Consider the following 23,822-nt stretch of genomic DNA (forward strand, 5'->3'; position numbering starts at 1 on the left):
CCCCGCCCACTGGGAAGACTGTTTCCATGACAACGGAGACCCTTGTTTTCAAGCGGACCAGAGATCGCTTGTGAGATCTGGTTCAGAGATCAGGGGAACGTTCGAAGATGCCCAAACTCTGGTCCGGATCAAACAGAGATGTGAACGTGCTCTTCTGTGCTTTTGAGACGCACAGAATTTGTAAACAAAATCTAGAATTCCTCATATTTTAGAAAACTCTCCTCACTGTATGTCAACCAAGAGTTGCTAGTTCGAAGCCAGGAAGATAGGAAGCCTATGATGATAAAATATAATGAGTATATGGCCAAGATATAATTTGACAGTTCCCATGTCCAGGCTTAAACACAGGAGTGATCAGGCTACTAAACTTGAGAACAAGCTATCTCTGTAGACAATCCATGCCTGGGAAATAAATGTTGTTGTTTTTTAATCTCTAGTTTTTGTTTTAGCATTTTCTGTTGTGGTTTCAGGAGTCATTAATCAAATCTGTTCAGTTTGGATAAAATATAGGACTGTGGAAGAGAATGGTTTGAGGGGTAAAAAGCCTATTTTATTAAATGCAACAAAAAATGTAACAAACACGTGAACATATATATTTCACTTTGACAAAAAAAAAGACACATTTTTTTAAAAAGCGTTTAGCTTTCCAGACTCAGGAGAAGAGCGGTCCCTCTCTTGATCCAGTGCTCGGGGGTCATAGCTCCTGATTCAAGGGCAATGTCAACCACGAAAGATGCCCCGTCCGCCCCGTCCACCCCGCCGGCTCGCACCGGGTAGTAGTAGCAAGGACACAGGTACATACCTGCGCAGACACACAGTTGGGTCAGTGATACTCAATGGGATAACAGAAATACAAAAACTATAAACCGCAAGAATCTGGAGTCATAAGGAATCCTCTGTCAACGAGTCCTGATCAACTCACTCTTGGCCATTTTCTTGCGCTTTTCCACGGGTTTGAAGTGGATGGTGGGCATGGGACAGACCATCTGCATTCGCTCAGCTTCCACAAGGCAGGAGTTGTTCTTGTCCCAAGCAGCCCCCTCCAGGAACATCCCCCTGACGAACACACCGTCCTGGAGGAGGACGAAGCAAGTGAGCAGACAAAAAGGGCAGGGCTCTTAGCATGGACGGACAGGGACACTTTTAACTCATTAACCCAAAAGAATTTGTGAAAACAAAACTATGCCTATTAGGTCAGCCAAAAAAGTAAGCTGGAGACAAGGAAAACAAAAGAGAGATAAGGGAAGCTAAATGAGGAAGAACAGAAAGGAGGCCAACGAGGGCTGGAAGAGAGACGACACAAAATATAGCAAAAGATATTATAATCAGATTATATTAGAGAGGTATTATCAGAGACAATTGACAAGAAACAAGGAGCAGAAATAAGAGAAGTGTGAGAGAAAATATTAATTGGGAATAACGAGGAAGAAAAGCAAAAAATATCCACAAGGGGGATGGTGCAGGAAAAACAGGAAATGATAAGAGTGTGCGTTCGGGGAAAAAAATCATAGAGACAGGGGGGTGCAAAGAAAGAAAAACAATTGAAATTATTCAGAAAAAAAATGCAGTGACAGAAAACTGGGATCTACATGACAAATGACAACTTTTGTTTTTTTTTAGGAATAGTTCATGTTTGAGTGGGAATGAAAAATGTGATGGAAAGTCTGAAAAATAGGTGGTCTGATGGCTAGTTTATGGAAAACTAACAATGTGTACAAGGACTCACATCGGGGGGGTGAAGGAGGTCGTTGTCATCCTCAGTGGAGACGGTAATCTCCCAGGAGAGCTTGTCAACGGATATCTGCCAAAAAAAAAAAACAACACAACTTTAATGTGATGGAATTCTTTCAGATTGAGAGATCAGATTGTTCCATTTAAGACTGAATAAGGTGATCAAACTAATGTGTGTGTTCATATGCATCAAGAACATCACCAGAGTCAGTCAGTGGTTAAATCCCATGATGCGTTGCATTGGGATGTTTGTGGAATGTTGTGTGGAAGACGGATTTGTAATTTCAATTGGAATCTAATCTGAAATGTTGAGGATGTGATTGTAACTGAACTGGCACTTAATACTTTACAGTCCGTATAACCGCAACCACTGTTGTCACTGTACTTTTCTTCAAAGGAGTTGGAATAATCAACATTCCTTATAATTGCATCTGTTGGGTGAAGTGGAAAATAACCGTCCATCCACCAACAAGAAAAGGAGAACGCACCACTGTCTGTGTGCGCATGGCTGTGTGAACGCTCACGTTGTGTTGTCGGGCATGCGACTGCAGCACAGCGGCCAGGAAGCCATTGGGCACGGTGAAGGCAGACAACCAGAACAAGGTGGGGGGCTTGGATGTCTTTGCCCAGCAAGCAAAATGATCAACCCGCTGGCAGAGATCCCTGGTCCATGCTGCCAGAGGCTTCAGCGAGGGGTAGGCCTGGTGGACAAACAGAGAACGACTGAGACAACAAGGGAACGAGGGAGACACACCTACACTCGTTTCATGCTTCCAGCTGTTGGAAGTCGCAGGGAATTGATCAAATTCAGCCCAGTGCAGTTTTTACTGTCAAAAAGTGGCTATGCAGGTGAGAAATGAGCAGCTGAGATAAGAGGATTAATGTGTGGAGTAGAGTACTGTATGTGAGGCAGGGAGACAGGACTTGATGGTTGGTATCTGCAGGTACTAATAAGACGAAACAGGATGAAATAGTTTTCTGAGGTCAGAAAAAAACGAAGTGAAAACAATCAGAGAGAAGTCTGTCAGAAGTGAAACATGATCTGTGACTGAAATGGTTAGTTAGTACTCAGTTATGGAACTATATTCAGCTTTTGTTTGTTTCTGTTTACCTTGGATTTGCCGCACTATTTGTTTGTCAAAGCATTCATTTATCATTGTCATCCTGACTCGAAACAACCACTTTTTTTTTTTTTTTTTTTACATCTTGTCTTATTCACGTTTTACAAAAGTCTCCAATGAACAGGCGCCTCACTATTACTGATCTGAGCAGCACTTCATCCTGGCCAACTTCATGAAGTCAGATAACGAGTGGCGAGCAGGTGTAGTCTCTCAGGGAGTCTCAATTCTCATACTGCAAGTTCATCGCACAGGCATGATGATATATTCATCTATTTATGTAGTTGGAAGGTGAAGATTTTGCCTCAAGCAGCCAATGGAAGACATACAGTCAATGCAAATGAAAGCAATAAAGTGAGCTTGTGGGTGCTCCGTGTGCACACACACCTTCTGCCACAGTTGTGGGACGCGGGCGTCGCGGATACAGTTGAAGGTCTCCTCCATGCTGGATGTCATTAAAACTAAACCTTGGATCCCCTTCTCAAGCTCCAGCAGGGATGAACTAAATACACAAATACACACAGTAAAAGCAACAAGCACAGGAAACCCCCAGTTTCTGCTTCTTAGTCTGACACTGGTCATTAACATTTGCAGTCTATCTGCTACACTGCTTTATCCAACTCAGGTGGTGGGGATCCTGAAGCGGATCCCAGCTGACTGGGTGAAGGCTGGTTACACCTGGTTACGTATGACCGTTTTTATGATGTTTCTCTAGTTTATGCTTGGTGATTTTATGATGTGAAGATGCAAAATGTATTCGAGTGTCTCTATACAAATAAAATGTGTTATTCTTATTCCTATTCTTATTATACTCACACTCACACTTACAAGACATTTTGAGCTACCAAGAGAAAACCCATGCACGTCCAAGGAAACGCGGCCGGAATTCAATTCTGTACCATTGAATTCAGGCTGTTTTACCTTTCACATTGAAAGGGTAAAATAAATATCACAGTGGCTTCATTGTAATGTGAGCAAAAATGTTCCCTCGCTGACATGTTCCTTTTCCGTTGCATGTGGCACTGGATTTCTGATTTCATTTGAAAGTACTGGATGAGATGTTGACAGACAAACCAACAGAAATGCACAAACACATGGAGGTCGTACTCGATTGTGGTCAGCACAGAGTTGTATCTTTGGATCTCTTGCAGCAGAACCAGGTCAAGAGGTGAAGGGTTGTCCTGAAGAAATGACCAGGCTTGCTCGTAGTCAATGCATGCTGGGATCCTGTCACGGACATCGGCCAACAGCTCCATTACCTACAAAACAGGCATGAAATGTTGCGCAACAGTCACACTCTAGAAAACAAAAAGTCACATTGTCAATAGAATAACAACTTGCACCAAGTGCATTTTTCTCTTGCTCAAACATAACATCAACTACGCACTGGCTTCAAGGGAAATCATGGGAGATGATACCGCCTAACGTGATAAAACAGCAATAACCTTAAAAGGAACAAACATGTTGAATGACGATCACAAAATCATCCAAATGGCATCAACAGGTTGTTGTTTATCACAATCTATCAATCACAATTTTAGTATTCTGACCTTTAATTTCAATTCATTCAACATAAATAGATAAATCCAATAAATAAATAAATAAATAAATAAATAAATACCGGAAAAAAATTATGTTAAGAGTTTTCCATACCATTCCATTATTTCCACAAAGATAATGGTGGTTTAACACAAAACAATCCATTCAATCCACTCAACGACTCTCGCCCCTCCATCCCCTCTCACCTTATCTTCTCTACCGGGCCGGGCCAAAGCGGCGGTGCCACTGGTGACCTGGGGCTGCAGGGAGAGGAGGGTGTCGAGCAGAGTCTGCGTCTCAGCAATCTGACTTGCAATGCCGGCATTAGGGTGTTGCCCAAACACCTCCGGGTTCTCTGTGGGTGGCAGCGTGTCGATATACTCCTTGTACGTGGCCAGCGAACCATCACGGGGGATGTAATAAAAAGGTAAGCTCGATAATCTGGCAGAAAAAACAGAACAGGCACATGAAAGACAAAATATGAATAGATTTGGATATTTGAGGTTATTTATATGCATTTAAATTGAACATGTGCAGGCCACATTTGGTGTAGTGGTTAGAAATCTCCCCTTATAGAGTTTGTGTGGCGTTTGCATGTTCTCCAGGTACCCCTTTATGATACAAATGAACACCTGACAATGTTCTTAGCAGTGTTTTTAGTGTCAGTAATGATTTTGTCCTCTTGGTGGTACTAACACACCGCGACAAGCAAGGAGGCTCAGTTGTCTTTTCTACATAAACTGTGTGAATGTGATCAACAAAATATTTAGAAGTCAGGGTGTGTCCTTTAGTTCCTAAAACAAGACTTCCATCTTCTGAAGGCATTCGAGAATACAACTAGTAAAATAAAATATGGCAGAAATATGAGCGTGTGACGGTGTCTCACTTGAACAAATGCTGGTTTATGGCACCGTCACAGAAATAGTCATCTATGTATGTTGTTAGGAGGCGTCTGTCCCACTCATCTGTGATATGTCCTCCATAGATGATGTCAGCAATGAGGTTTTTCAGCGCATCCCAGGGAATTTCCTTATACTGATCCAGGTACAGACAGAGCAGACTCTCACTCGTCTAGGAAGGACAATGACACACAGAAGAGAACGACTGGGTTAGAAATAGGAGAACAAATATCTAGAGCCTGTAACATAAATCTGTACAGCTTGAACCGGACATACGATACAGAGGAAATGTGCGAAAACGTTCAATATGACAATGATGTCACCTGCATTTTAATGCACTTAACTGTTGATTGATGGAAATGTTTTGATTAATGACGCCACAGATTAATAGTCTGTGAGCATGATAAATTAAATTAGTAATTATTTATTATTCTTAATGTCGCTTTGAGAGTGGATCATGTTTTAATTGTAGATTGTCCCATCTTTGTAATTTTGAGCAGACCAAAGTCAAGATGACACCAACGCTTGATTATCACATCATTCTATAGCTTTAGGTTTTTGTCGTGCGTTTGCCGGTAATGGTCTGTGTTTTGATTTGGTATTAGATGAACATCTGACCTCAAACTCAGAATTGTTGAAGCCGTAAACATTGTTCCAGCCCAACTGCATGAACTTCTTCCTCTCCAGAAGGATGCTGTGGAAAAAGCAGAGGGAGAAGAGGAGCTTTCTGTAGATAACCGGTTTAGAGCAGCGGGTGAACTGGGTCTCCGTCACCAGCTGGTACAGGCGCTTCATGTTGGCTTTCACTCCCTGAGGACAAACAAAGGACCAGTGTCACTAAAACTCCTACAGGGTGAATGAGTACGAAACATGAGAGTTTGCGTATGTGACCAGGCGCACCTTTTGTGGCTCGGTGGTCATCTTGATGCCAGTCTGGAGAACGGCGATGGGAAAGTCAGGGTGTGGTGAAGAGCTGAGCCACAGCCTGAAGTCAGGATGACGCTCCTGCATTTGTAGCTGCCGAACCAGTTTGTTCAGCTCGTGCATCCATTGCAGGGATAGATGGCAGTTGGCAAGGAAAACCCAATGACCTGAGCAGAAGAGTGTTTGGAATCCCTTCAATGATTATTTAAAAAAAAAAAAAAGCTAACTTTGTGAACGCACAGACAGCTTTCAAAGTTATAAAAACCGTGATGAAACATTATAATGAGCTTATAAAAAGAGACAACCCCGCACCATTCTTGACACCCTCTTCTATCATCGACTTTGCAATGGGGACCTGTCCCTGACCCAGCGAGAGAGCGTGGAAGTGCTTGCTCATGCCAGAGGCCTCAGCCAGCTGCTGCAGGGCCCCTGTGGGGTCCACTCCAGGGGACAGAACAAAGATCAGAGGAGTGGAGTTGGTGGATTCCTCCAAAACCTGGGAAAAGGGAAGATTAAAGTGTTGTCAGCAAAAAAGAAAGTGAGGATGGATGAGCCAAAAAAAAGAAGACTTATTGAATCCTAACAGGTGTAAAATCGAAACCTTCTGAACTTCTGCTCAAGACAAAAATAGGATGAAATGGATACAGCTGACACTCACCGCAGTCATGTCGAGGTCAGGCGGTTCCACAAAGTGTCCGCCGAGGTGGCAAACGACGAAGGAGGCAACGCAGAAAGAGATGCGGTCCTGACGCAGAGAGCGCACGACCAGCATCTTCTGGAACTCATTGCAGTTGATCTCCCAGTCATCTAGAGGGAACGAAACAGAGAGGAAGTGTATTCCAGGGTGAAGGAGGGCAGAAGCCTATATGGAATATTAAGAGAACTGAGTAACAAAGAAGTGTAAAAGGTGCTGGATCAAAGAAATAATGAGGGGGGATCTTTCAAGTTCTGTCATGCAGCAATTATTCAATTAGACAGAGACACAACACATGTTCGTAAACGCCGAGCTACAATATGTAACAAGGGAAACTGGGACGTGTACATTTTTTTAGATCCAGTCTGGAGGGGTGTGTGTGTAAACTCATTAAACTGCTGTTTAGGCATTCATTCTGTTTTTACTTATTTCTATTTATTTATTATTGCACTGCATTTTACGCACCTTATTGTATCTCAAGTGCTTTTTAAGTATTTTTATATCTTGGGTACTTTTTAAATTGTGTGTTATCACCTTGTTTTTACCCTGCATTGAAATGTTGTTCAGCAGTACATCTTTGATGTAAACTGTCAGAATGACAACAAAAGTAATCCATCTAATCCATCTGTTTACAGCATTATTTAGTTCCAGAGATTTTTAAAGATACTTCTGCTTGTGGAAGAGAGATACTTTTAAAGGAGAATAAAGATGAAGATGCTGAGCTCCTCTGTTGGGTCGGTTCCAGAGCAACAGCAGCATGTTTCATTTCCATTATTCTGAGGAGGAATAATTTCTTTCGGTAGCAAACTACCAAGGCGAAAACACCCGGACACCAAGAAGACACACTGACGTGGTAGTCGAGCTTTCTCCGGCTCAGAGCTGGTGAACCAGGTGTGCCACTCTTGAGGATACTGCTCAAAGGAGATCATGATGCCACGGAAGTTGTGTAGCTTGTCCAGTTCTGTGATGTTATCCCAGCTCGACTCTGTCAACCAACTGGGACGTGGGTGAACCATCTGACTCTTCTTATCAGGCACCTAGAAACACAGATTTTCTTTTTTCGGTCCATCAAAACCTAGGTCTCGCACATCCAACGCATAAATCACAAAGCATCTGCGCCATTAAGTTTGTCCTGTTGGACTATCTCAAAATCAAAAGCAATGGAAGTTTGTATTTGGTGTTCCGTACCACTCCCCCTCGAACGAAGAAGTTGTACTCATCCATGTCGAGTTTGCCAGCCATCTCCATGATTTTGACACTCATCCGGAAGCTGAAAAGCATCTTGTGAACATGAAACAGAGCACGGCACGTGTACCTGTACGAGACAAGACACATTAGTCAAACAAGTTTCCGTCCAGTCAAAATGCATCATACTAATTCATACATTTCATATAAAGTGGCCGGATCTGTAAAGTTGAACCACAAAATTGTAGATGTATATTTTGCCTTTAAGTGCAATCGGTGTTCCAGTCTATTATCAGCTATTTTTCACTTTGTACTACATGTAAGTGCTCAATTCTGATGTTTTTGTGACTATGAGGACAAACTCAGCCTCTATTGGTGGAGCCTTTTCAGGGTACTCTTGTTCCCACCCACATGCACAAAAACATGCATTTGAAGTAGATGAAATGACACAAAATCACCTGATGGTGTGACTGTAAAGTGACCTGGCTGGAGAGTATTTAAAAGATCCGTGGGATCTCTTTGTGGGAGGGAGGAAGTGACTCTGTTTGAGTTATTTTCAATGCAAAAACACACAAAGTGGAAACGCATTTCTAAAATAAAAATGGTGGGCACTCACACTCCAAGTACTTTTTTTCTATTGATTTGTTTAAATTGTTATTTTATCCATCCATCCTGGGAAGGACTAAAGTGTTTCACATTGCGACAGAGAGACAGAAAACCACACACACTCACACACCGACGGGCCAATGTGAACCCCATATTAACCTTAAGCGTGTGTTTTTGGACTGCAGGGGAAACCGGATTTTCCAAAGAAATCCCGCACACAGGGAGAACATGCAAACTATGCTCAGAAAGGTCTGAAACTTAAGGTCTGTCAGTTTGGAATAAATTCTAACTTTTTGGGCTTTTTGTTTCGCTGGGACACTTTTTGTTGTTGTTGTTTATACTTAGTCACCTCAATAATACGATGTTGCAAAACTACACCTTTATGTGAGGTAATTCCAGGGAAAGATCCCTCCTGATCACTCTTTGCTCACCTATACACTGCATATGTGTGGTACTCATTGAGGTTGGCGATCCTTTCCTCCAGCTTGTAGCTGCGCTTGCTTTTTTCTATGCTCGAGGTGAACAAGTTAATGTAGGCATCCAAAGAGAACTGATACATCGGGTTGAGGCTGCTCATGTCGTTCTGAATGATGAAGAGAATGCAAGCTCGCTGGGCACATGGGCGGTAGGCCTGCGAACACAGAAGACTTTAATTCTTCTCCAAGATAAGAAATACAACTGATTGTCATCTTTCCCATCAGTAAGTAACAGGTACTAAAGATAACATGAGGTATCTATGACAAAATGACAAATACAGTGAATAGCTTCTGTTTCGCTTCAGCACTACTGCAGACCTCTCTCGCAGAGTCGATCTTGAGTTCAGTCTGTTCGCTGCTCTCCAACTGCTCTGAAACTTCAGCGGCTGTCATTTTGGATGTCTGCAGGGTGTTTAAAAGCTGAGCATCGTCCAGCAGTGAGCCAGTCGCCTCACTCAGCAGTCTGGCAGAGTCAACATAATAGATATTGATATGAATAAAAAAGAAATATTGCGTATATCAGTGAGGCCAAAAGGTTAAAAGTCAATATAAAAATCAGCTCAACTACCTGAGGATCTCATCCTCCAGCTCCTGCAGGTTTCTCTTGCCAGAAGCAATGCTGATCACCAGAGAGTCCTTCTGCTCTTCCAGCTCTGGACGCTCTTTACGCACCACAATTCCCAGCAGTTGCGCTTCCAAGCCCTGCACAGACACAAAAAAAAACCCCAAAGACGATGTGTTTCAGGCAGTTGGGACAAACGTACAAAGAAATTGGATGATTTCAGAGTGTAAAACATAGGGAAAACACACAAGCACAAACATGCAGTCACACACACACACACACACACACACACACTCTCTCACACCTGTTCCTTGACAGCAAAATTGACTATTGTCGTCTTTGATGAGAGCTCTTGTGTGAAATGAGGGTTAGACATCTTGGTGGTAAGATAAAAGCGAAACTCCGGACTGTACACCACCTCCCGATCACCCAGCTTCATTAGCAGCCTGCCACCTGGAACGATAACACACAAATGTACACAGGTTCACACAAAAATTTGCTTTCGAAATGTTTAACTTGTGAACGCTTCAGTGTGAAAGTATGTTCCAGACCTTTCCGTTTAACGGACTTATGGAGAATTGGGTTGAGCGAGGGGTCCAGTTGTTCCTGCACATTCTGCAGCAAGACGGGATTCCCAAGCTGAATGGCATTCTCCAGAACTTGCAGGTAGTCCGGCATTTGAAAGTTGATAACTTTCAGATCCTGTATGTACAGAATGTGACACACACAAATACACCAGAATCAGGAGCTGCACAATGGTGTTCTGGCAACCATTTGATTCAACCTTGTATTGTTCGAAGCATCAACATTAAAGGCATAACAGAGTGCCATGTGTCAGCATCTCACCTTCGTTGATTCCATTTTCTGGATCCACTTCAGAGCTTGGCCCTGTGGGTCTACCATCAGTGGGCATCTTGGTAGCACAAAAAAAAACAGAACAAAGAATAGATCAAGTGAGTCTGTAATCAATGCATGTATCATGTTTTGTCTTGTGAATGCAAACCCCAAATAATCTAAATGTAACAAATATATTAAACAAGCCATTGATATCTGTAATAAACCCATAATATAAATGTTATTCTCAAATTCACTGACCGGTTTCCACGAGTGACAATTAATCCATTCTCAGTAGAAAAGGCATCAGAGGGCAGACCCTGAATATTCCAATCCTTCACCACTGTAGGTTTGGCAAGAAACACTGCAAAACGGAAACCTGGTGTGTAGGGGATCCCCGAATCCTGAAGCTAAGGCCAAACAGGAGAAAAGAGTATGTCACCAAAACACGAGACTGTAACTGTAATCTGTTTAATCATATAGGAAGACATTTTCCCATTGTGACTTACTGAAAACAGAAAAGTAAAGTAATTTACATTTCACTGCACTGTACATAAGAAGATACTATATATATTTATGTAGTGTTAGAGTGTCTGACCTCCTTCTTCCACATGGCGAGCAGCTCGTCTCTATATTGGGATAGGAACGGTCCCATGTAGGAGAGGAAAGATGCTGCCAGCAAACAGTCTCCCACCAGGTATCCCATGTTCTCTTCAAGACCCTGAACATGCATGAAATGAATGCGCAGAATGATAAAACCAGCAGTGTAGAAAACATAGACAACTTTCATGCTTAATGTAAGTTTCACAGCTATATAGTTTTACTTGATGAATTCAAACCAGGACTGAAGAAAGTGTACATTATTGTATAATTGTATGTTAATGTCCGTAGAGGAGGCCTTTATGGTTGATTTAGATATAAACACCCATTCAGATATTCTCTGACATGGTCTTCCAAGAGCATATTACATTCATATATCGACTCTTATCTGCAGCTAAACTGCTTGAAAGTCTCAGAAATTTGCTGCGATTTCCCATATTTTCATTCCTGTGTGTGTGTGTGTGTGTGTGTGTGTGTGTGTGTGTGTGTGTGTGTGTGTGTGTGTGTGTGTGTGTGTGTGTGTGTGTGTGTGTGTGTGTGTGTGTGTGTGTGTGTGTGTGTGTGTGTGTGTGTGTGTGTGTGTGTGTGTGTGTGTATGTGTGTGTATGTGACGTACAGTGACTTTCTCCTCCCAACGAATTCTCTCTGCGGCAAGTCCAGTCACCAGCGTGTCTGCTCGGTTCAGTTTCAGCTCCATCTCTTCTGATTTAATCCTCAAACTTCTCTTTATAGCCACTTTCTCGTCGTGCTGCTTTTTCAGCTGGTCTAGCTGCTCTGCCAACTGATTGTACAAGCAAACGCACACATTACTTGTGACCTGACAGACAAACTGGACTTGAGACAGTATCTAAACATCCATCGGGTGGTTGCTCGATGAGCTGAGCGTCATACCTGTTGCTGTTTGTTCTGAGCGTCAGCCAGAGCAGCCTGTTTGTCTTGAAGCTGGGCCATGACAGTATTGAGCTGAGCTCTCTTTGGCTCGACCACCCTGTACACATGACCATATACCTAGAATTTAAACAGATTGGAAGTCACTTTATTGTTACTGAACTCGATCTATGCGGTCTGCTGCTCCTGTGGATGCCGGTGTGAGTGTTATTAGTATGAGTCCTTGATTTCAAGAAATGAACAAGTACTGAAGATTTTGACATAGAGGCAGAGTGAGACAGTCAATAGAACCCATGACCTTGGAAGACTCCCTACATTACCCACTCAAGAGCTATGGTTCGTGTCAATTTGCAGGTTCACCCAAGAATTGAACTCACAATCTCTCCCACACTCAGCAAGAATCATACCACTAGTCCCGGGAATGCATGTGTGTGTTTTGCAAGCCAGCAGACACCCACTCACCTGTATGGCTCTGACCCACATGCAAAGAGACTTGGCAGCCACTGACACTTTTCCAATGATATCTGGCTGGAAGTCAGCCTGTTTGCAGTACTTTCCGATCTTCTTCAACACACGGTCTGATATGTTGTCCTTGTCAAAGTTCACCAGTGTTTTGATGAAGTTCGCCTCACCTGCAAAGGTACATTTGATTGTAGTCTAGTGTTTGAGCATGTGCTGAGTTTGGAAGTTCTATAGCAGACAACAACAAAAACTTCCCAGTCGACCAAAGCGCTGTACAAGAACAAAACATTAAAGTGGAAGTTCACAACTTCCCAATCAACTGTTGCACTGGCAAAACACGTGTAACAGTCCACAATCTGCACTGCTTATTCTGGCCATTGTCAGAGCAGTTGGGTGTTTTCAGTTCTTTTACTGCTTTTATCTACTGATAGATTTTTTTAAAGTTGCGTCTTACCCAGTTGCCTCTTTGCCTCCGACCAAGTAGGGTCTTTCCCCAGAAGGGTCATAACAGCCTGCATCACTGTCTCCACTAGTGTGGGAGGACGGCTATATGACTTGATCTCTGTCATGTCCCCCTTATTCAGAGACTCCAGAGCCTGTGTGTGGGAAACAAGAGTGTTGATGTTGGAGGGCAGAACAGTAATGTGTGCTTCAGAACCTATCGTGCTATTGAAGTAGCCGGGCACAGTAAACACATCATGAACAGCAGTTGCGTTTGTCAAGAACATGTGATTAATGTCTTTGTTTTTTCACCAGTTTTCCGCTCGACTCCTCTCAACTCCACATGACAATGAAAAGGCCATACACAAAGTGAGCGACGTTTACGGCATTGAAAATAGATAGCATAGGGCAAACGTGATCTACCTTCATGGCCTCTTCCAGGGCAGGCAGAGCCTCGTCCAAGTCTTTCTGTGCATTATCGGCTATGGCTTTACACTCCGACTCTTCTGCCTCAATTTTCTCACTGCTGGCACTCACCATCTATACAGAGACAGACAAATACACACCAGTGTGTTATTGACCATTCAAAGACTCTTTCAACAATCCATCTAGGACAGAAACATCTAAAAAACTACTTTTGTCAGTTCTTGCAATTTTCCATGAAAACAATTACACTGCACACTTGAGAAAATGGCTGGAAAAATCAAGGTTTTGAGACCAAAAGATGATTTAGATCAGATCCTATATTGATATTGATCCTTATTATTCATACAAAAGGCAACTCAAAGTGCTTGATTAAGGCTTCAAACAAGATTCAAAAGCATTAGTCAATAAAATGAATGCTTCTTCATCTTGTTTTTCTGCTCTGAGAAAAACAGGGTGAACCCAGATGACCTGAGGAGTCTGGATGCTTCATAACAAACAAGCAACTCTAACATGCATCTGGGTGTGAGACTATTCATGCGTTGTAGAAAAGGAGCAAGATTTTAAACGCTATCCTCTGACCCACAGGAAGCCAGTGAAGTGACTTCAGGGATGCTGCGATATGATCCAGCTTCTGGGTTTTACTGAGGCAAGAAGATTCTGGACCAGCTGCAACTACCTAATTGTTTTTTATTTTGTTTATATCTATAAATATGTCATTACCGTGATCTCACCTACTGAAAATTAACGCATGGAAATACTTTCATTTCATTGTTGTTTGGACGGAAAAAGCCCGGATTCTGTCTTTGAGGTGGTAACAAGCTGACATAAATCTTGGTATGATTATTCTACCGGCCGCATAAAATTATTGACTTTTATATCGTCTGCACTGAGCTGGAGAGAATTTCGGTTCATCCTCTCATTGATTTGATGGATACATTCAGTGGGTGAAATTAGCAGACTGTAATCATTTGATAATACTGTAAAGTTATCTGTCATTAGCATATAAATTTTTATATTTCATAATGTGAGCTGAAGGCTGAACAGAAGCAGTCCAAGGACAGGGCCTTGAGGTACCCCATATGAGATCAGACTCATAATTACCAAGTCAGATAAAGTAGTCCCTCCAATATAGACAAAATTTGGATCAATTCAACGCAGTGCCATAAGTCCTACCCATGTTGTCTGTCAAGCAGAATGTGTCAATCGCAGCACTGCGATCCAATAATACTGCTACAGTGGTTTTGGATGCATGTTGTTACTGGTCATAATAATCTATTTGGTATTATGTGTGCTTGTGCATGTTAATGAAACGTACCTTCTGCTGCTTGTCAGCTTCTCTCTTCTGTTGTACGATGACAGAGAAGCATTCGTCGCACTCTTTTTCGGACTTGGCCACCTGCTCCTTGGCCTCCATGAGCTCCACAGACATGGCCTCCACGTTCCTTCGCGTGTCACTGATCTTAAGAAGGCAGTTACGCAGCCTGCTCACCTGCTCCCCCAACTCACTGCGTTTCTCTGCCAATAACCTGCAGGGACACACACATCCAGACTGATGGTAACATTCGACATATTCATGACGTGATCACATGCAGCGTGTTCCCCTTGTTTCTGAGGACCTTGTGCTGTGCTGCAGAAGTCAAAATAGGCCGGAGAATTCATATATAGGACGTCTCTATTTTGTCACGTCTCTTTCCAGGAAAGAAAATGCTTGTCTTAAATCTGGACCAATACAGTTCGTACACTCAACATCTATATCAGTGACACTTGAGAATGGATTTCTGAACTACCAGACTGTGAAAACATAAGTGAGGACTTTCACGATTTTCCTAAATAAGGGAGAAAAATAGAGCACCATTTGGTAAGGGAGGGAGCATGAAAGTGCTTACCTCTTGTATCCAGACACCAGCTCCAGGTAGTTCGTTGGTGTCACATAGTTTTTCCTCCTCATCTCCAAATACATCTTTTGTGAGATCTGAGCCACTGACTCGTGTGTTGATACAAAGATGCTGGCAATCTTTGTCTGAATCTACAAGAGTATGAAGCACACATACAAGCATTTGTGAACAGAGACCCCGGCTTCAATAACTTAAAAACATGGATCATACTTTGTACTTTAATAGCAGGTGTTGGCAAATAAAATATGCCTTTTTTATAAGCAGTACATAAGAGTACATGAGGCCCAGTTTGGAGACGTACTGTGTACTGTGTGGGCCATTAAACGGCATGGCCACATTAGGATACTTCATTTTTTCAGCCCTATGAAATCCTATGAAGCTAAAGTTAAATATGAACTAGTATAAAATCTTCACAAAAATGTGTAAGGAACTGTGCACGAATGCCTCACCCCTTCCACCGCGCCCAGCTCCAGTCCTTCCAAAAAACTCTCGGCTACTTCCAGCAGCGCGACTTTGTGAAATTCACAGAACCAGTCGATGGTGGTGCAGTTGACAAGGGCAGGGTACTGAAGGATGCGGTTCCTGTTGGCAAGCAGTCATTCATGTATTCTAATCAGACAGAATTTGTAGTTAACCGTCATCATTATCCTTCGGACTAAGCATAAAGGTGCAATTAGAAGATGGTTCGAGAAACCGACTGAGGAGAGTAATCAAGGTATGCACATGCAACATAGGACGTGTGAATAAAATCTGTAAAACTGTATAGTGCAACAGGCTCCTCCTGAACACTGCTAGTGAGAACGGCGATTAACTATCGGGTAATGGTGCCTGCCTGTCCAGTTAACAACATTAGGGGTGACTTTTTAAAAAAGTCAAGAACCAAAAAAACAAAAAAAAACAAAAAACACTGATACACACTGTGCTGATTTACAGAAATAAAAAAACAAGACTAAAACACAATGTGGGGAAATTAAAGAAGGCCGGAGAAATGTGTTGTTAACCCGGATACACTATGATAGGTTCAATCTACCTGAAGGGTTCTCCTGCTGGACTCATACAGAGCACGACGCGCAGGTTGTTCCTGACTCGCTCGAGCAGGTAGCTGAACAAGGAGTCAGGAGTCTCCAGCACTTTGTCTTTCCTGGCAGAGTCTGACAGAGCCTTGCATACCTAAAGGCAGAAAGCATGTAGAAAAGCTGAAAAAAAAATTGGCATATCTGATATCTTTAAATAACTGATTACTTTAACCTCTTTGAAAAAGTATGTGAATATTTAAATAATTTTTTTGAACAAGTAATAGCACTTTTTTACACTTAGAGATATTTAGATAGGTGAGATTGAGATATAAGCTTGGGCTTGATAGACACAAAGACAAAATGTAAAATGTGAAGCTCTAACAAACCTCAGCAAACTCGTCCTGCTTGTAGAGGTTCGGTATCGCTGCAGAGCTCATGATGTTACTGATGTCCTCGAGGAAGGCTTCGTCTTTTATCTGGTTGTCATTGAAAAGGAAGACCGTGGGCTTGTTGTCTACTCCAGTCAAACGATACAGCTTTTTGATGTCTGAAAGCAAAGGGCAAAAAAAACACATTTAATGTGTATAACGGCGATTAAGAATGTCACCTAGGTGACCCATCTCTGGAAGCGCTCACACTGAACATCAGCCAACACTGTCACAATTTTAAAAATTCTATTTTTTATTTTTGAGAACGCCTTTTATTGGGGGATTTTGGACAGAGCTTTGTAAAATAACTGGCAAAGTATTGGTCATGTTGGCTCTCACCTTCTCTAAATTCCTGTTTGCGGTACTGGTTGGTGACCTCTACCTCGAACACCTGGTACCCACAGATAAAGGCCGCTATCTTGGACAGACTCCGTTTACCACAGCCTCCGACACCAACCAAAGCCATGTTGCCTCTAGGTTGACTGATCACCCGTACAATACGGGTTACTGTGGAGAGAAAGAAAAAATATATATATATATATATCATACAATTTTCCTTTAAATGCAACCATTTATACCTCTCTTTATGTCTCTACTGCTTTATCTGCTTTGTTTTATTTTGCTGGAGCTTCTTATCGATGAAGGCGAGTCACGCAATGGAAAGGTTACCGGCTCATCACAGAGTAAACACAGAGATCACTTTTGAGCACGAGAGTGTGTGCAGTGTTGCGGACGCACTGTGTTCAATGGCGTCTTGGAAGAGCACCGGGCTCATGGACACTACGCCGGGTGTCTGGTTGTAATCCTCAAACTGCTTTTCCATGAACGTCTTGAGATCGTTCATGTCCTGCAGGTCTTCATACACAGAGATCTCACTCATGAAATCACCTTGACGCACAGGGAGACAAAAACACATCCACATCTTTAGTAGTTTATGCAACAAGAGTTGGCAAAAAGTATTGCGGTGCTCATATGTGTATGGAGGTGTGCGGTACCAAATATTGGCCGTTGCTTGTTTGGGCAGATTTTGTGGAACAAGACGTCAAAGTGAGAGTTCAGTTTTTCTCCAAGCAAAGCTATGAAGGTATCCAAGTCACTTTGATTCACAAGGCGATCTGAGAAGACTCTGAAATTGACAACATTTCGAAGAAGGAATTATTTAATCTGCCACATTTACGCTGTGGTACAGTAAGATTTGTACTCTACTTTGAAGCTGACACGTAGCCACTGTGCAGTGCCCGGGTAGCGTCAGGGATTTAAGGGCCTTGCTCAAGGGCTCTCGGTGGTGGACTTGATTAGAGTTCACTTTACCCCCACAGACCAGAGACTTGAACCTGGGACTTTACTCCTACAGGCTTGCTTCAAAATCGTATAAGCCACCACTGCCCCATCAAAATTAAACAAATAATAATCAATACTAAAGTTGACCTGCTATGACTTCAATACGCCAGATGACAATGAGAGTTTGTGAAAAATAAAAACATTTTTTACCTAAAGCACTCGTGGATCCAGAGTCTTGCGATGTTGTTTTTGTTATCATGGATATCTGGGTGAGCTCTAAGTAGGCCCTGAAACACCTGAAAGAGATAAACAGGAAATACACACCATTATCTAACATTTGGAGATGAAAACAAAATGATGAGTTTCGGTGTACCCATGCATATTCTCTGAAGGAAGTAAATCACTGTATATTCTTCCATTTTTGTGTACCTTAGAGATGTCCCTGAGGTTGAAGAGGTAGTGTATCTTTGCTGGAGTAGGAAGAAAACAAGCAGTGACAGCATAGTAGAGCTCCAGTGTGGCCTCAGTCAGGATTTTCCCAATGGGCATCAACTCCTGAAAGTCCTGAAGCTTTTGATTTATTATGGTGGTATAGATACTCTTGAGCTGCAATTCAAACATGCAAAGAGGACATGTATTGGTCAAATATTACAAGCAGTCAAAACAAAGAAAAACAAAACAAAACAGAAGGGCTGGATATAGGACAGAGTGCAATTTTGCAGCAGTTTTTATAATAATTACAGCTTTAATCATAATCAAGGCATTTTTTTGTATGGTCTGACCAAAAAGTAGGAGATAAATTATGACAAAAGATTATAAAACACCTAACAAGTGAAAGAATACCACAATCTACTGTAATGCACTGATATAGGACAAGACAAAAGACACAAGCTTAAATCTTTCGTAATTTAACAAGAAAAATAATTACGCTTTCTTTAACTGGCAAAACAACACTCACATTGGGAAAGGTCATATTAATGAGGTTGAATCGACTCTGTAATCTGGGAGAAATTGTAGTCCTCCCTCCACCGGGGGGCCCCATGGATGTCAGTAAGACCATGTCCTAAACACACACACACACACACACACACACACACACACACACACACACACACACACACACACACACACACACACACACACACACACACACACACACACACACACACACACACACACACACACACACACACACACACACACACACACACACACACACACACACAGCTGAGCGTTAATATGAATGTTAAGAAGTCACAATATTTAGAAGTGATGAAAGCAGTGTTAAATAATATAAAACATACATCAAGTTCATATTTCAACATTCATGTGAACAGTATTTCATGAACAGTCCATTTCTCACCTTGACGACCTTCCGGGTCAGTTTCTGATGGTCGTACCAGAAGCCATACTCAATCCAGTGGCGCAGCAGCTCCAGCGGCGGCTGGGAGCCATAGAGGTCATGAGCTGGCATGTTGAAGTCATCCAGGAAGCACAGCAGGCGTTTTCCACCGGCGGGTATAAACAAAGTTTTTGTTCTCTTTTCTAGTCGGCTCTCTACGATGGCCTGGACGAGAGTGGAGGAGGTCTGGGCAGCGGGAAACGAAGGACACAAACATGCAGATGAAATGATTGTTTAACTACCTGAGGAGATCAAGGGTTTCTAAATCAAAAGTAATTAATAAGTAACCATAGCTCCAGCGCAATTCAACATAGCCTTTTAAAAAGAGACGGGTCCTTTGTCTGCTGTCATTTGAATTGGTTATTTGAATCCTGCAGTGATATGAAAACAAATACCGAGACTAGACACTCACAGATATACACTGACTATTAAAGACACTGACCCGTGTGGACATGTTGATAGTGAGGGCAGTCCACTTGTTATCCAGCACTTGGAGGACACTCTGGGCCAAAGATGTTTTGCCAGTACCCACAGGCCCAGTGAGCAACACTGGATACTGTTTCGACACCAGAGCCTGCACCAGTAAGTTGTAGCGCACTGTGTCTATTGTAGGAACCATAATCTTATAGAAAGGAGCACTGCAGGGAGCAGGAGAGGTGACACATGCAGAGAGGATATGGAACAGGTTAGGTGGATGGAGAGCACATCAACACACTCGAGCTTAGATAAAACCCAGCTGCCTACTCACGCTGCATTGTAGCGCCATCCTTTTGGCAGCTGCTCTTCAAAAGGAACCCAGCTTTTGCCCTTTGAGTCCACAAGATAGTCATAAATTGAGTGCTGAAAGATTTGAGATAAAGACATGAGATAATATTTCGGCCTGCGAAAGAGATTTATTGCATTTGTGCAAATGTGCTACATCCATAAAATCAAACTCTGAAACCTAAAGTGATGTACCCACCACATTAAAATAACTGTAATGGCTATAGAATACCACGTCACTGTGTTTGTTTTGGGTAATGATGTGGTTGAAACTGAGTCTCTACATGCATAGTATCACGCTTCAAAAGCACAGTACTTTCACTGTGATGATATTTAATGCCTCTGTTAAAATACATAATTGTCAATTTTCTGAATGTTGTCTTTTTTAAACTAGTCCTGAAAATCCCTCGCAATAAGGGAGAGACTGAGTGGTTGCAGACAATCCTGTACAATGAACCTTGAGAGGAAAGGTGCCGTCCATCTCTCGCAGGAAGTTGTTCATCTTTTTGCGTCCATCCTCATCCACCGAGGCACAGACGGACCAAATCAAGCTGAAGATGAACCAAAGTTCCACCATCTGACCCAAACTCTCTGCGTCAGAAATATTCACCTGATGGAGGGTGGAAAATAAAGACTTACAGCTAAATTTCAAGTACAAGTGGAAACATCAAATGCGTTTAAGTCTTAAATGCAGTGGATGGTACAGGATGCATGTTATTGTCATACCCCACGGCTGGATGTAGCCAGGGAGTCATAGAGGCGGCAAAGAGAGGTGACGGCATTGAGATCGGTGATCGGGATCAGCTCCTTACAGTTGGTCCGTTTAAAGTTCAGAGTGTTCTCTATGTATTTCTCAAACAGGAGATCCAAGTGTGCCACTTCAGCCTTTGGAGAAATGAAACAACAAAGAGGACCGTGGATGAGAGGGTGGAGAAGCATTCTGGAGGGTGGTTTTCTCTTGTTTCTGTAGTGTGGACCATGTGTGAGCTGCTGTGAGTGGCTGCACGCTACTTTGTCTCGCTTGTCCAGCCAGGACTGAACAAAAGGCTTCCATCCCAGATCGGCGGGGTCGTAGTAGACTATCCCACAGCGAGACACTGAAGCAGGAGAGGCCATGGCCAGGTTCTCTACCTCGAACACCAAAGACACCTATGACAAAAACAATGGGCATTGTAAATAAAGCTGCTTGTTTTACATTCACAGAACAAACAGTGTGATTTCCTGTTCTCACCTGCTCAGGTATGGACATTCTCTCCCCGTTGACGAGTGAGAGCAATTTATTGTCATCCATCATGGAATTCATGCTCTCAATCCACAGTGTGTCAACAGGCCCGTCAAACACAATCCACTTATCGTCTGGTTTCTCATCTTTAGAGGGAAAATGAGATGATCAGTGTGCTCATTTCTGCATGCAGTGGGGACATTAGTGCATGTGTCGATGTGTTAGCACCTGCACAGGCTGATCTCATGAGGGAGGACAGTATCCCATCACGCCACTCATTAGTAGACAAGTTGTTTTCGCCGTACAGCTCTCCCACAGTCATCGCTTTGGGATTTAGAGGATAGTCCTGTTGTGGCACATGCACGGAGGCAGGAAACGGAGCAAAGAGAGCCGGATGTCGGCAGACCAATATCACAAACTCTGTCAGCTGCACACATCAAAACTGATAAACAACAGTTGCAAATGGAAGGCGTGAGCCTTTTACCTGGCTGTATAATTTGAGTATGTGAGCTTGAGTGCTTCACCTTTACCAGGTTTTGCCTGCTGTTTTGAACCAATGATCAATGTGAAACTAATGTGGCAACATTCATGCCTGCATTGCTTCCTTCATCTACGTCTGCACCCTTTAAGAATATTACAAAATTATCCAGCATGCTGCTTCAATCCACTCTGAGTTGAAAAAGACTGAAGCTACCCCTAACTATGAGTAAAAGCAGATACACCGAACAGATCATTTGTGCATCACAATAACACAGACATAATCACACACTCTCAATTGTGGGCAATTTAAAGTAACCAGTTAGCCTGAAATGCACACACATGCACACACTCACTGGGAAAACATGCAACCTCCCCACAGAAAGGTTGCAAATGTCAACCAGGGACGTTCTCGCTGTAAGGTAAGAGTCACTACACCACTTTGGAGCCTATAAAAACATTAGATCGTTTCACTTTATATCCACACCTACCTGGACAGGCTGATAACCAGGTACTCCCTGATGGTGCAGGGCAGTGAGGGCATTCTTTAAAATCCTCCAAGTAACACTTTTACCACTACCTGTTTTGCCAACAAGCATGGTGGCGTGTCGGGTGTTTTTGGTTCGGTAAAGTTGGATGACTTTGGTCATGGTGAAAGGCGTCACCTGCAAACCACTCCGACGGAGCTCCACCTCCACGGCCTCTTTCAGCTGCAAAACACAAAACGCAATGATGGAAGTCAGTGATTGGTAATATGAATAATATAAACTGGTGCTACTTTTTTAGATGACAATATAAAGGATGTAGTCACGTACATACAGTTGTCTCAAAACCCAACCAATCTATTTGATCCAAGTCAACGGCCTAAAATATTCCTGCAGTCGGCTGTCTATTAAACGCATAAGAAAGAACACATCTGGTTGAGGACAAGCAAACCAAACTAATATTGATTTGAAGGCAAAAAGGATAAAGTGTGGTTCCGATTCCTGAAAGTATGTGCTTATATTACAATTAAATGACTGTATGTGTTGCTACATTGTGCAAAAATAAAAAATACACAGACGCTTCCTGAGGCGTAAACAGACAGATGCAGAGAGTGAGAGACCACTGTGAAAGACAAGGAGTTGGACAACACAGCAAGTGTGAAAGATGTCTGTATTCCTGAAGAAGCTAAAAAAATAAGAAAAGATGCAAATGTTGCAGATGACTGCCATCCATTACTGGGTTATCAAAGGAACATTAGATAACCAAACTGATGAACAACACAGTGAACATTATCATGATGCATCATTGTAGGAATGCTAACATTATCTACTGACCAGACCAATGTTGGCAATCGGTACTTCGACACCAGGGAACAAATCACGGATGATCCCATTGAACAGTGGCAGGTCGACAGAGGTCATCTTAGCGATGTTCATGTCCTTGATAGCCATTAGCAGGATCTGAGGACAAAAACAGAAGAGAATAATTATTCATGTTCCAGGCAGGCAACACACGTCTAGAATAACATTGTAGTTTAGGTGGTTACAGTGACATTCTCATGTTGTTTTCCAATTCCAGTTACAAACACCATTGTCTTACATTTGTGCTCCGTGTTTCCATGGATGAAATAATACACTCATGTTTATCTATGTAAGCAGATATCAGTTTGATGAAGCTTAGCTGTGTTGCTATTTTAAGATTTTAGGAAACAGCACATAAAGTCTTTTATACTATACGAGTACGAATTACTGTGTTTCAAAGGTATTGTGTCATGTATCATCAAACAAAAGGGGAAAAGGACAAAAGGGAAGCAGAGTGGACTGAATACAAATGTGGGTCAAATGAAGGCATCAGAGATCTACAAGCTCACATTGATACAAACAAACTTGAAAATAAAACAAACAAAAATGTATGTATAGATGTTTTGGTGAGGCTCCTTTTTTATGTCACTATTATCACAATGGGAAAA

The 23,822-nt window shown here is 42.4% G+C and overlaps 1 protein-coding gene across 1 annotated transcript in view; it reads right to left on the reverse strand.

Moving 5' to 3' along the window:
* Nucleotides 1–531: 531 nt before the first annotated feature.
* The window catches only part of dnah2 (dynein, axonemal, heavy chain 2), a gene marked incomplete at its 5' end in the record, with an annotated part of 40,473 nt that continues 17,182 nt past the window's right edge, over nt 532–23,822 (reverse strand). Inside the window, 48 exon segments of the mRNA XM_080487226.1 lie at nt 532–802; nt 923–1,073; nt 1,727–1,801; nt 2,256–2,432; nt 3,237–3,351; nt 3,957–4,108; nt 4,595–4,829; nt 5,275–5,459; nt 5,906–6,097; nt 6,188–6,378; nt 6,524–6,707; nt 6,870–7,018; nt 7,756–7,942; nt 8,094–8,220; nt 9,128–9,327; nt 9,491–9,635; nt 9,741–9,874; nt 10,039–10,187; nt 10,286–10,436; nt 10,581–10,647; nt 10,830–10,978; nt 11,167–11,289; nt 11,785–11,949; nt 12,060–12,176; nt 12,519–12,688; nt 12,973–13,114; nt 13,383–13,499; nt 14,701–14,911; nt 15,272–15,411; nt 15,730–15,862; nt 16,311–16,450; nt 16,683–16,843; nt 17,064–17,231; nt 17,463–17,612; nt 17,720–17,850; nt 18,216–18,301; nt 18,435–18,611; nt 18,955–19,068; nt 19,369–19,593; nt 19,850–20,045; nt 20,156–20,247; nt 20,627–20,779; nt 20,896–21,054; nt 21,181–21,318; nt 21,401–21,537; nt 21,620–21,737; nt 22,360–22,578; nt 23,188–23,313. Of these exon segments, the coding sequence (XP_080343352.1) occupies nt 639–802; nt 923–1,073; nt 1,727–1,801; nt 2,256–2,432; nt 3,237–3,351; nt 3,957–4,108; nt 4,595–4,829; nt 5,275–5,459; nt 5,906–6,097; nt 6,188–6,378; nt 6,524–6,707; nt 6,870–7,018; nt 7,756–7,942; nt 8,094–8,220; nt 9,128–9,327; nt 9,491–9,635; nt 9,741–9,874; nt 10,039–10,187; nt 10,286–10,436; nt 10,581–10,647; nt 10,830–10,978; nt 11,167–11,289; nt 11,785–11,949; nt 12,060–12,176; nt 12,519–12,688; nt 12,973–13,114; nt 13,383–13,499; nt 14,701–14,911; nt 15,272–15,411; nt 15,730–15,862; nt 16,311–16,450; nt 16,683–16,843; nt 17,064–17,231; nt 17,463–17,612; nt 17,720–17,850; nt 18,216–18,301; nt 18,435–18,611; nt 18,955–19,068; nt 19,369–19,593; nt 19,850–20,045; nt 20,156–20,247; nt 20,627–20,779; nt 20,896–21,054; nt 21,181–21,318; nt 21,401–21,537; nt 21,620–21,737; nt 22,360–22,578; nt 23,188–23,313 (7,287 nt within the window). The 3' untranslated portion in view covers nt 532–638.

The sequence above is a fragment of the Lipophrys pholis genome (assembly GCF_963383615.2).
Source record: "Lipophrys pholis genome assembly, chromosome: 19".
Taxonomy (NCBI): Eukaryota; Metazoa; Chordata; class Actinopteri; order Blenniiformes; family Blenniidae; genus Lipophrys; species Lipophrys pholis.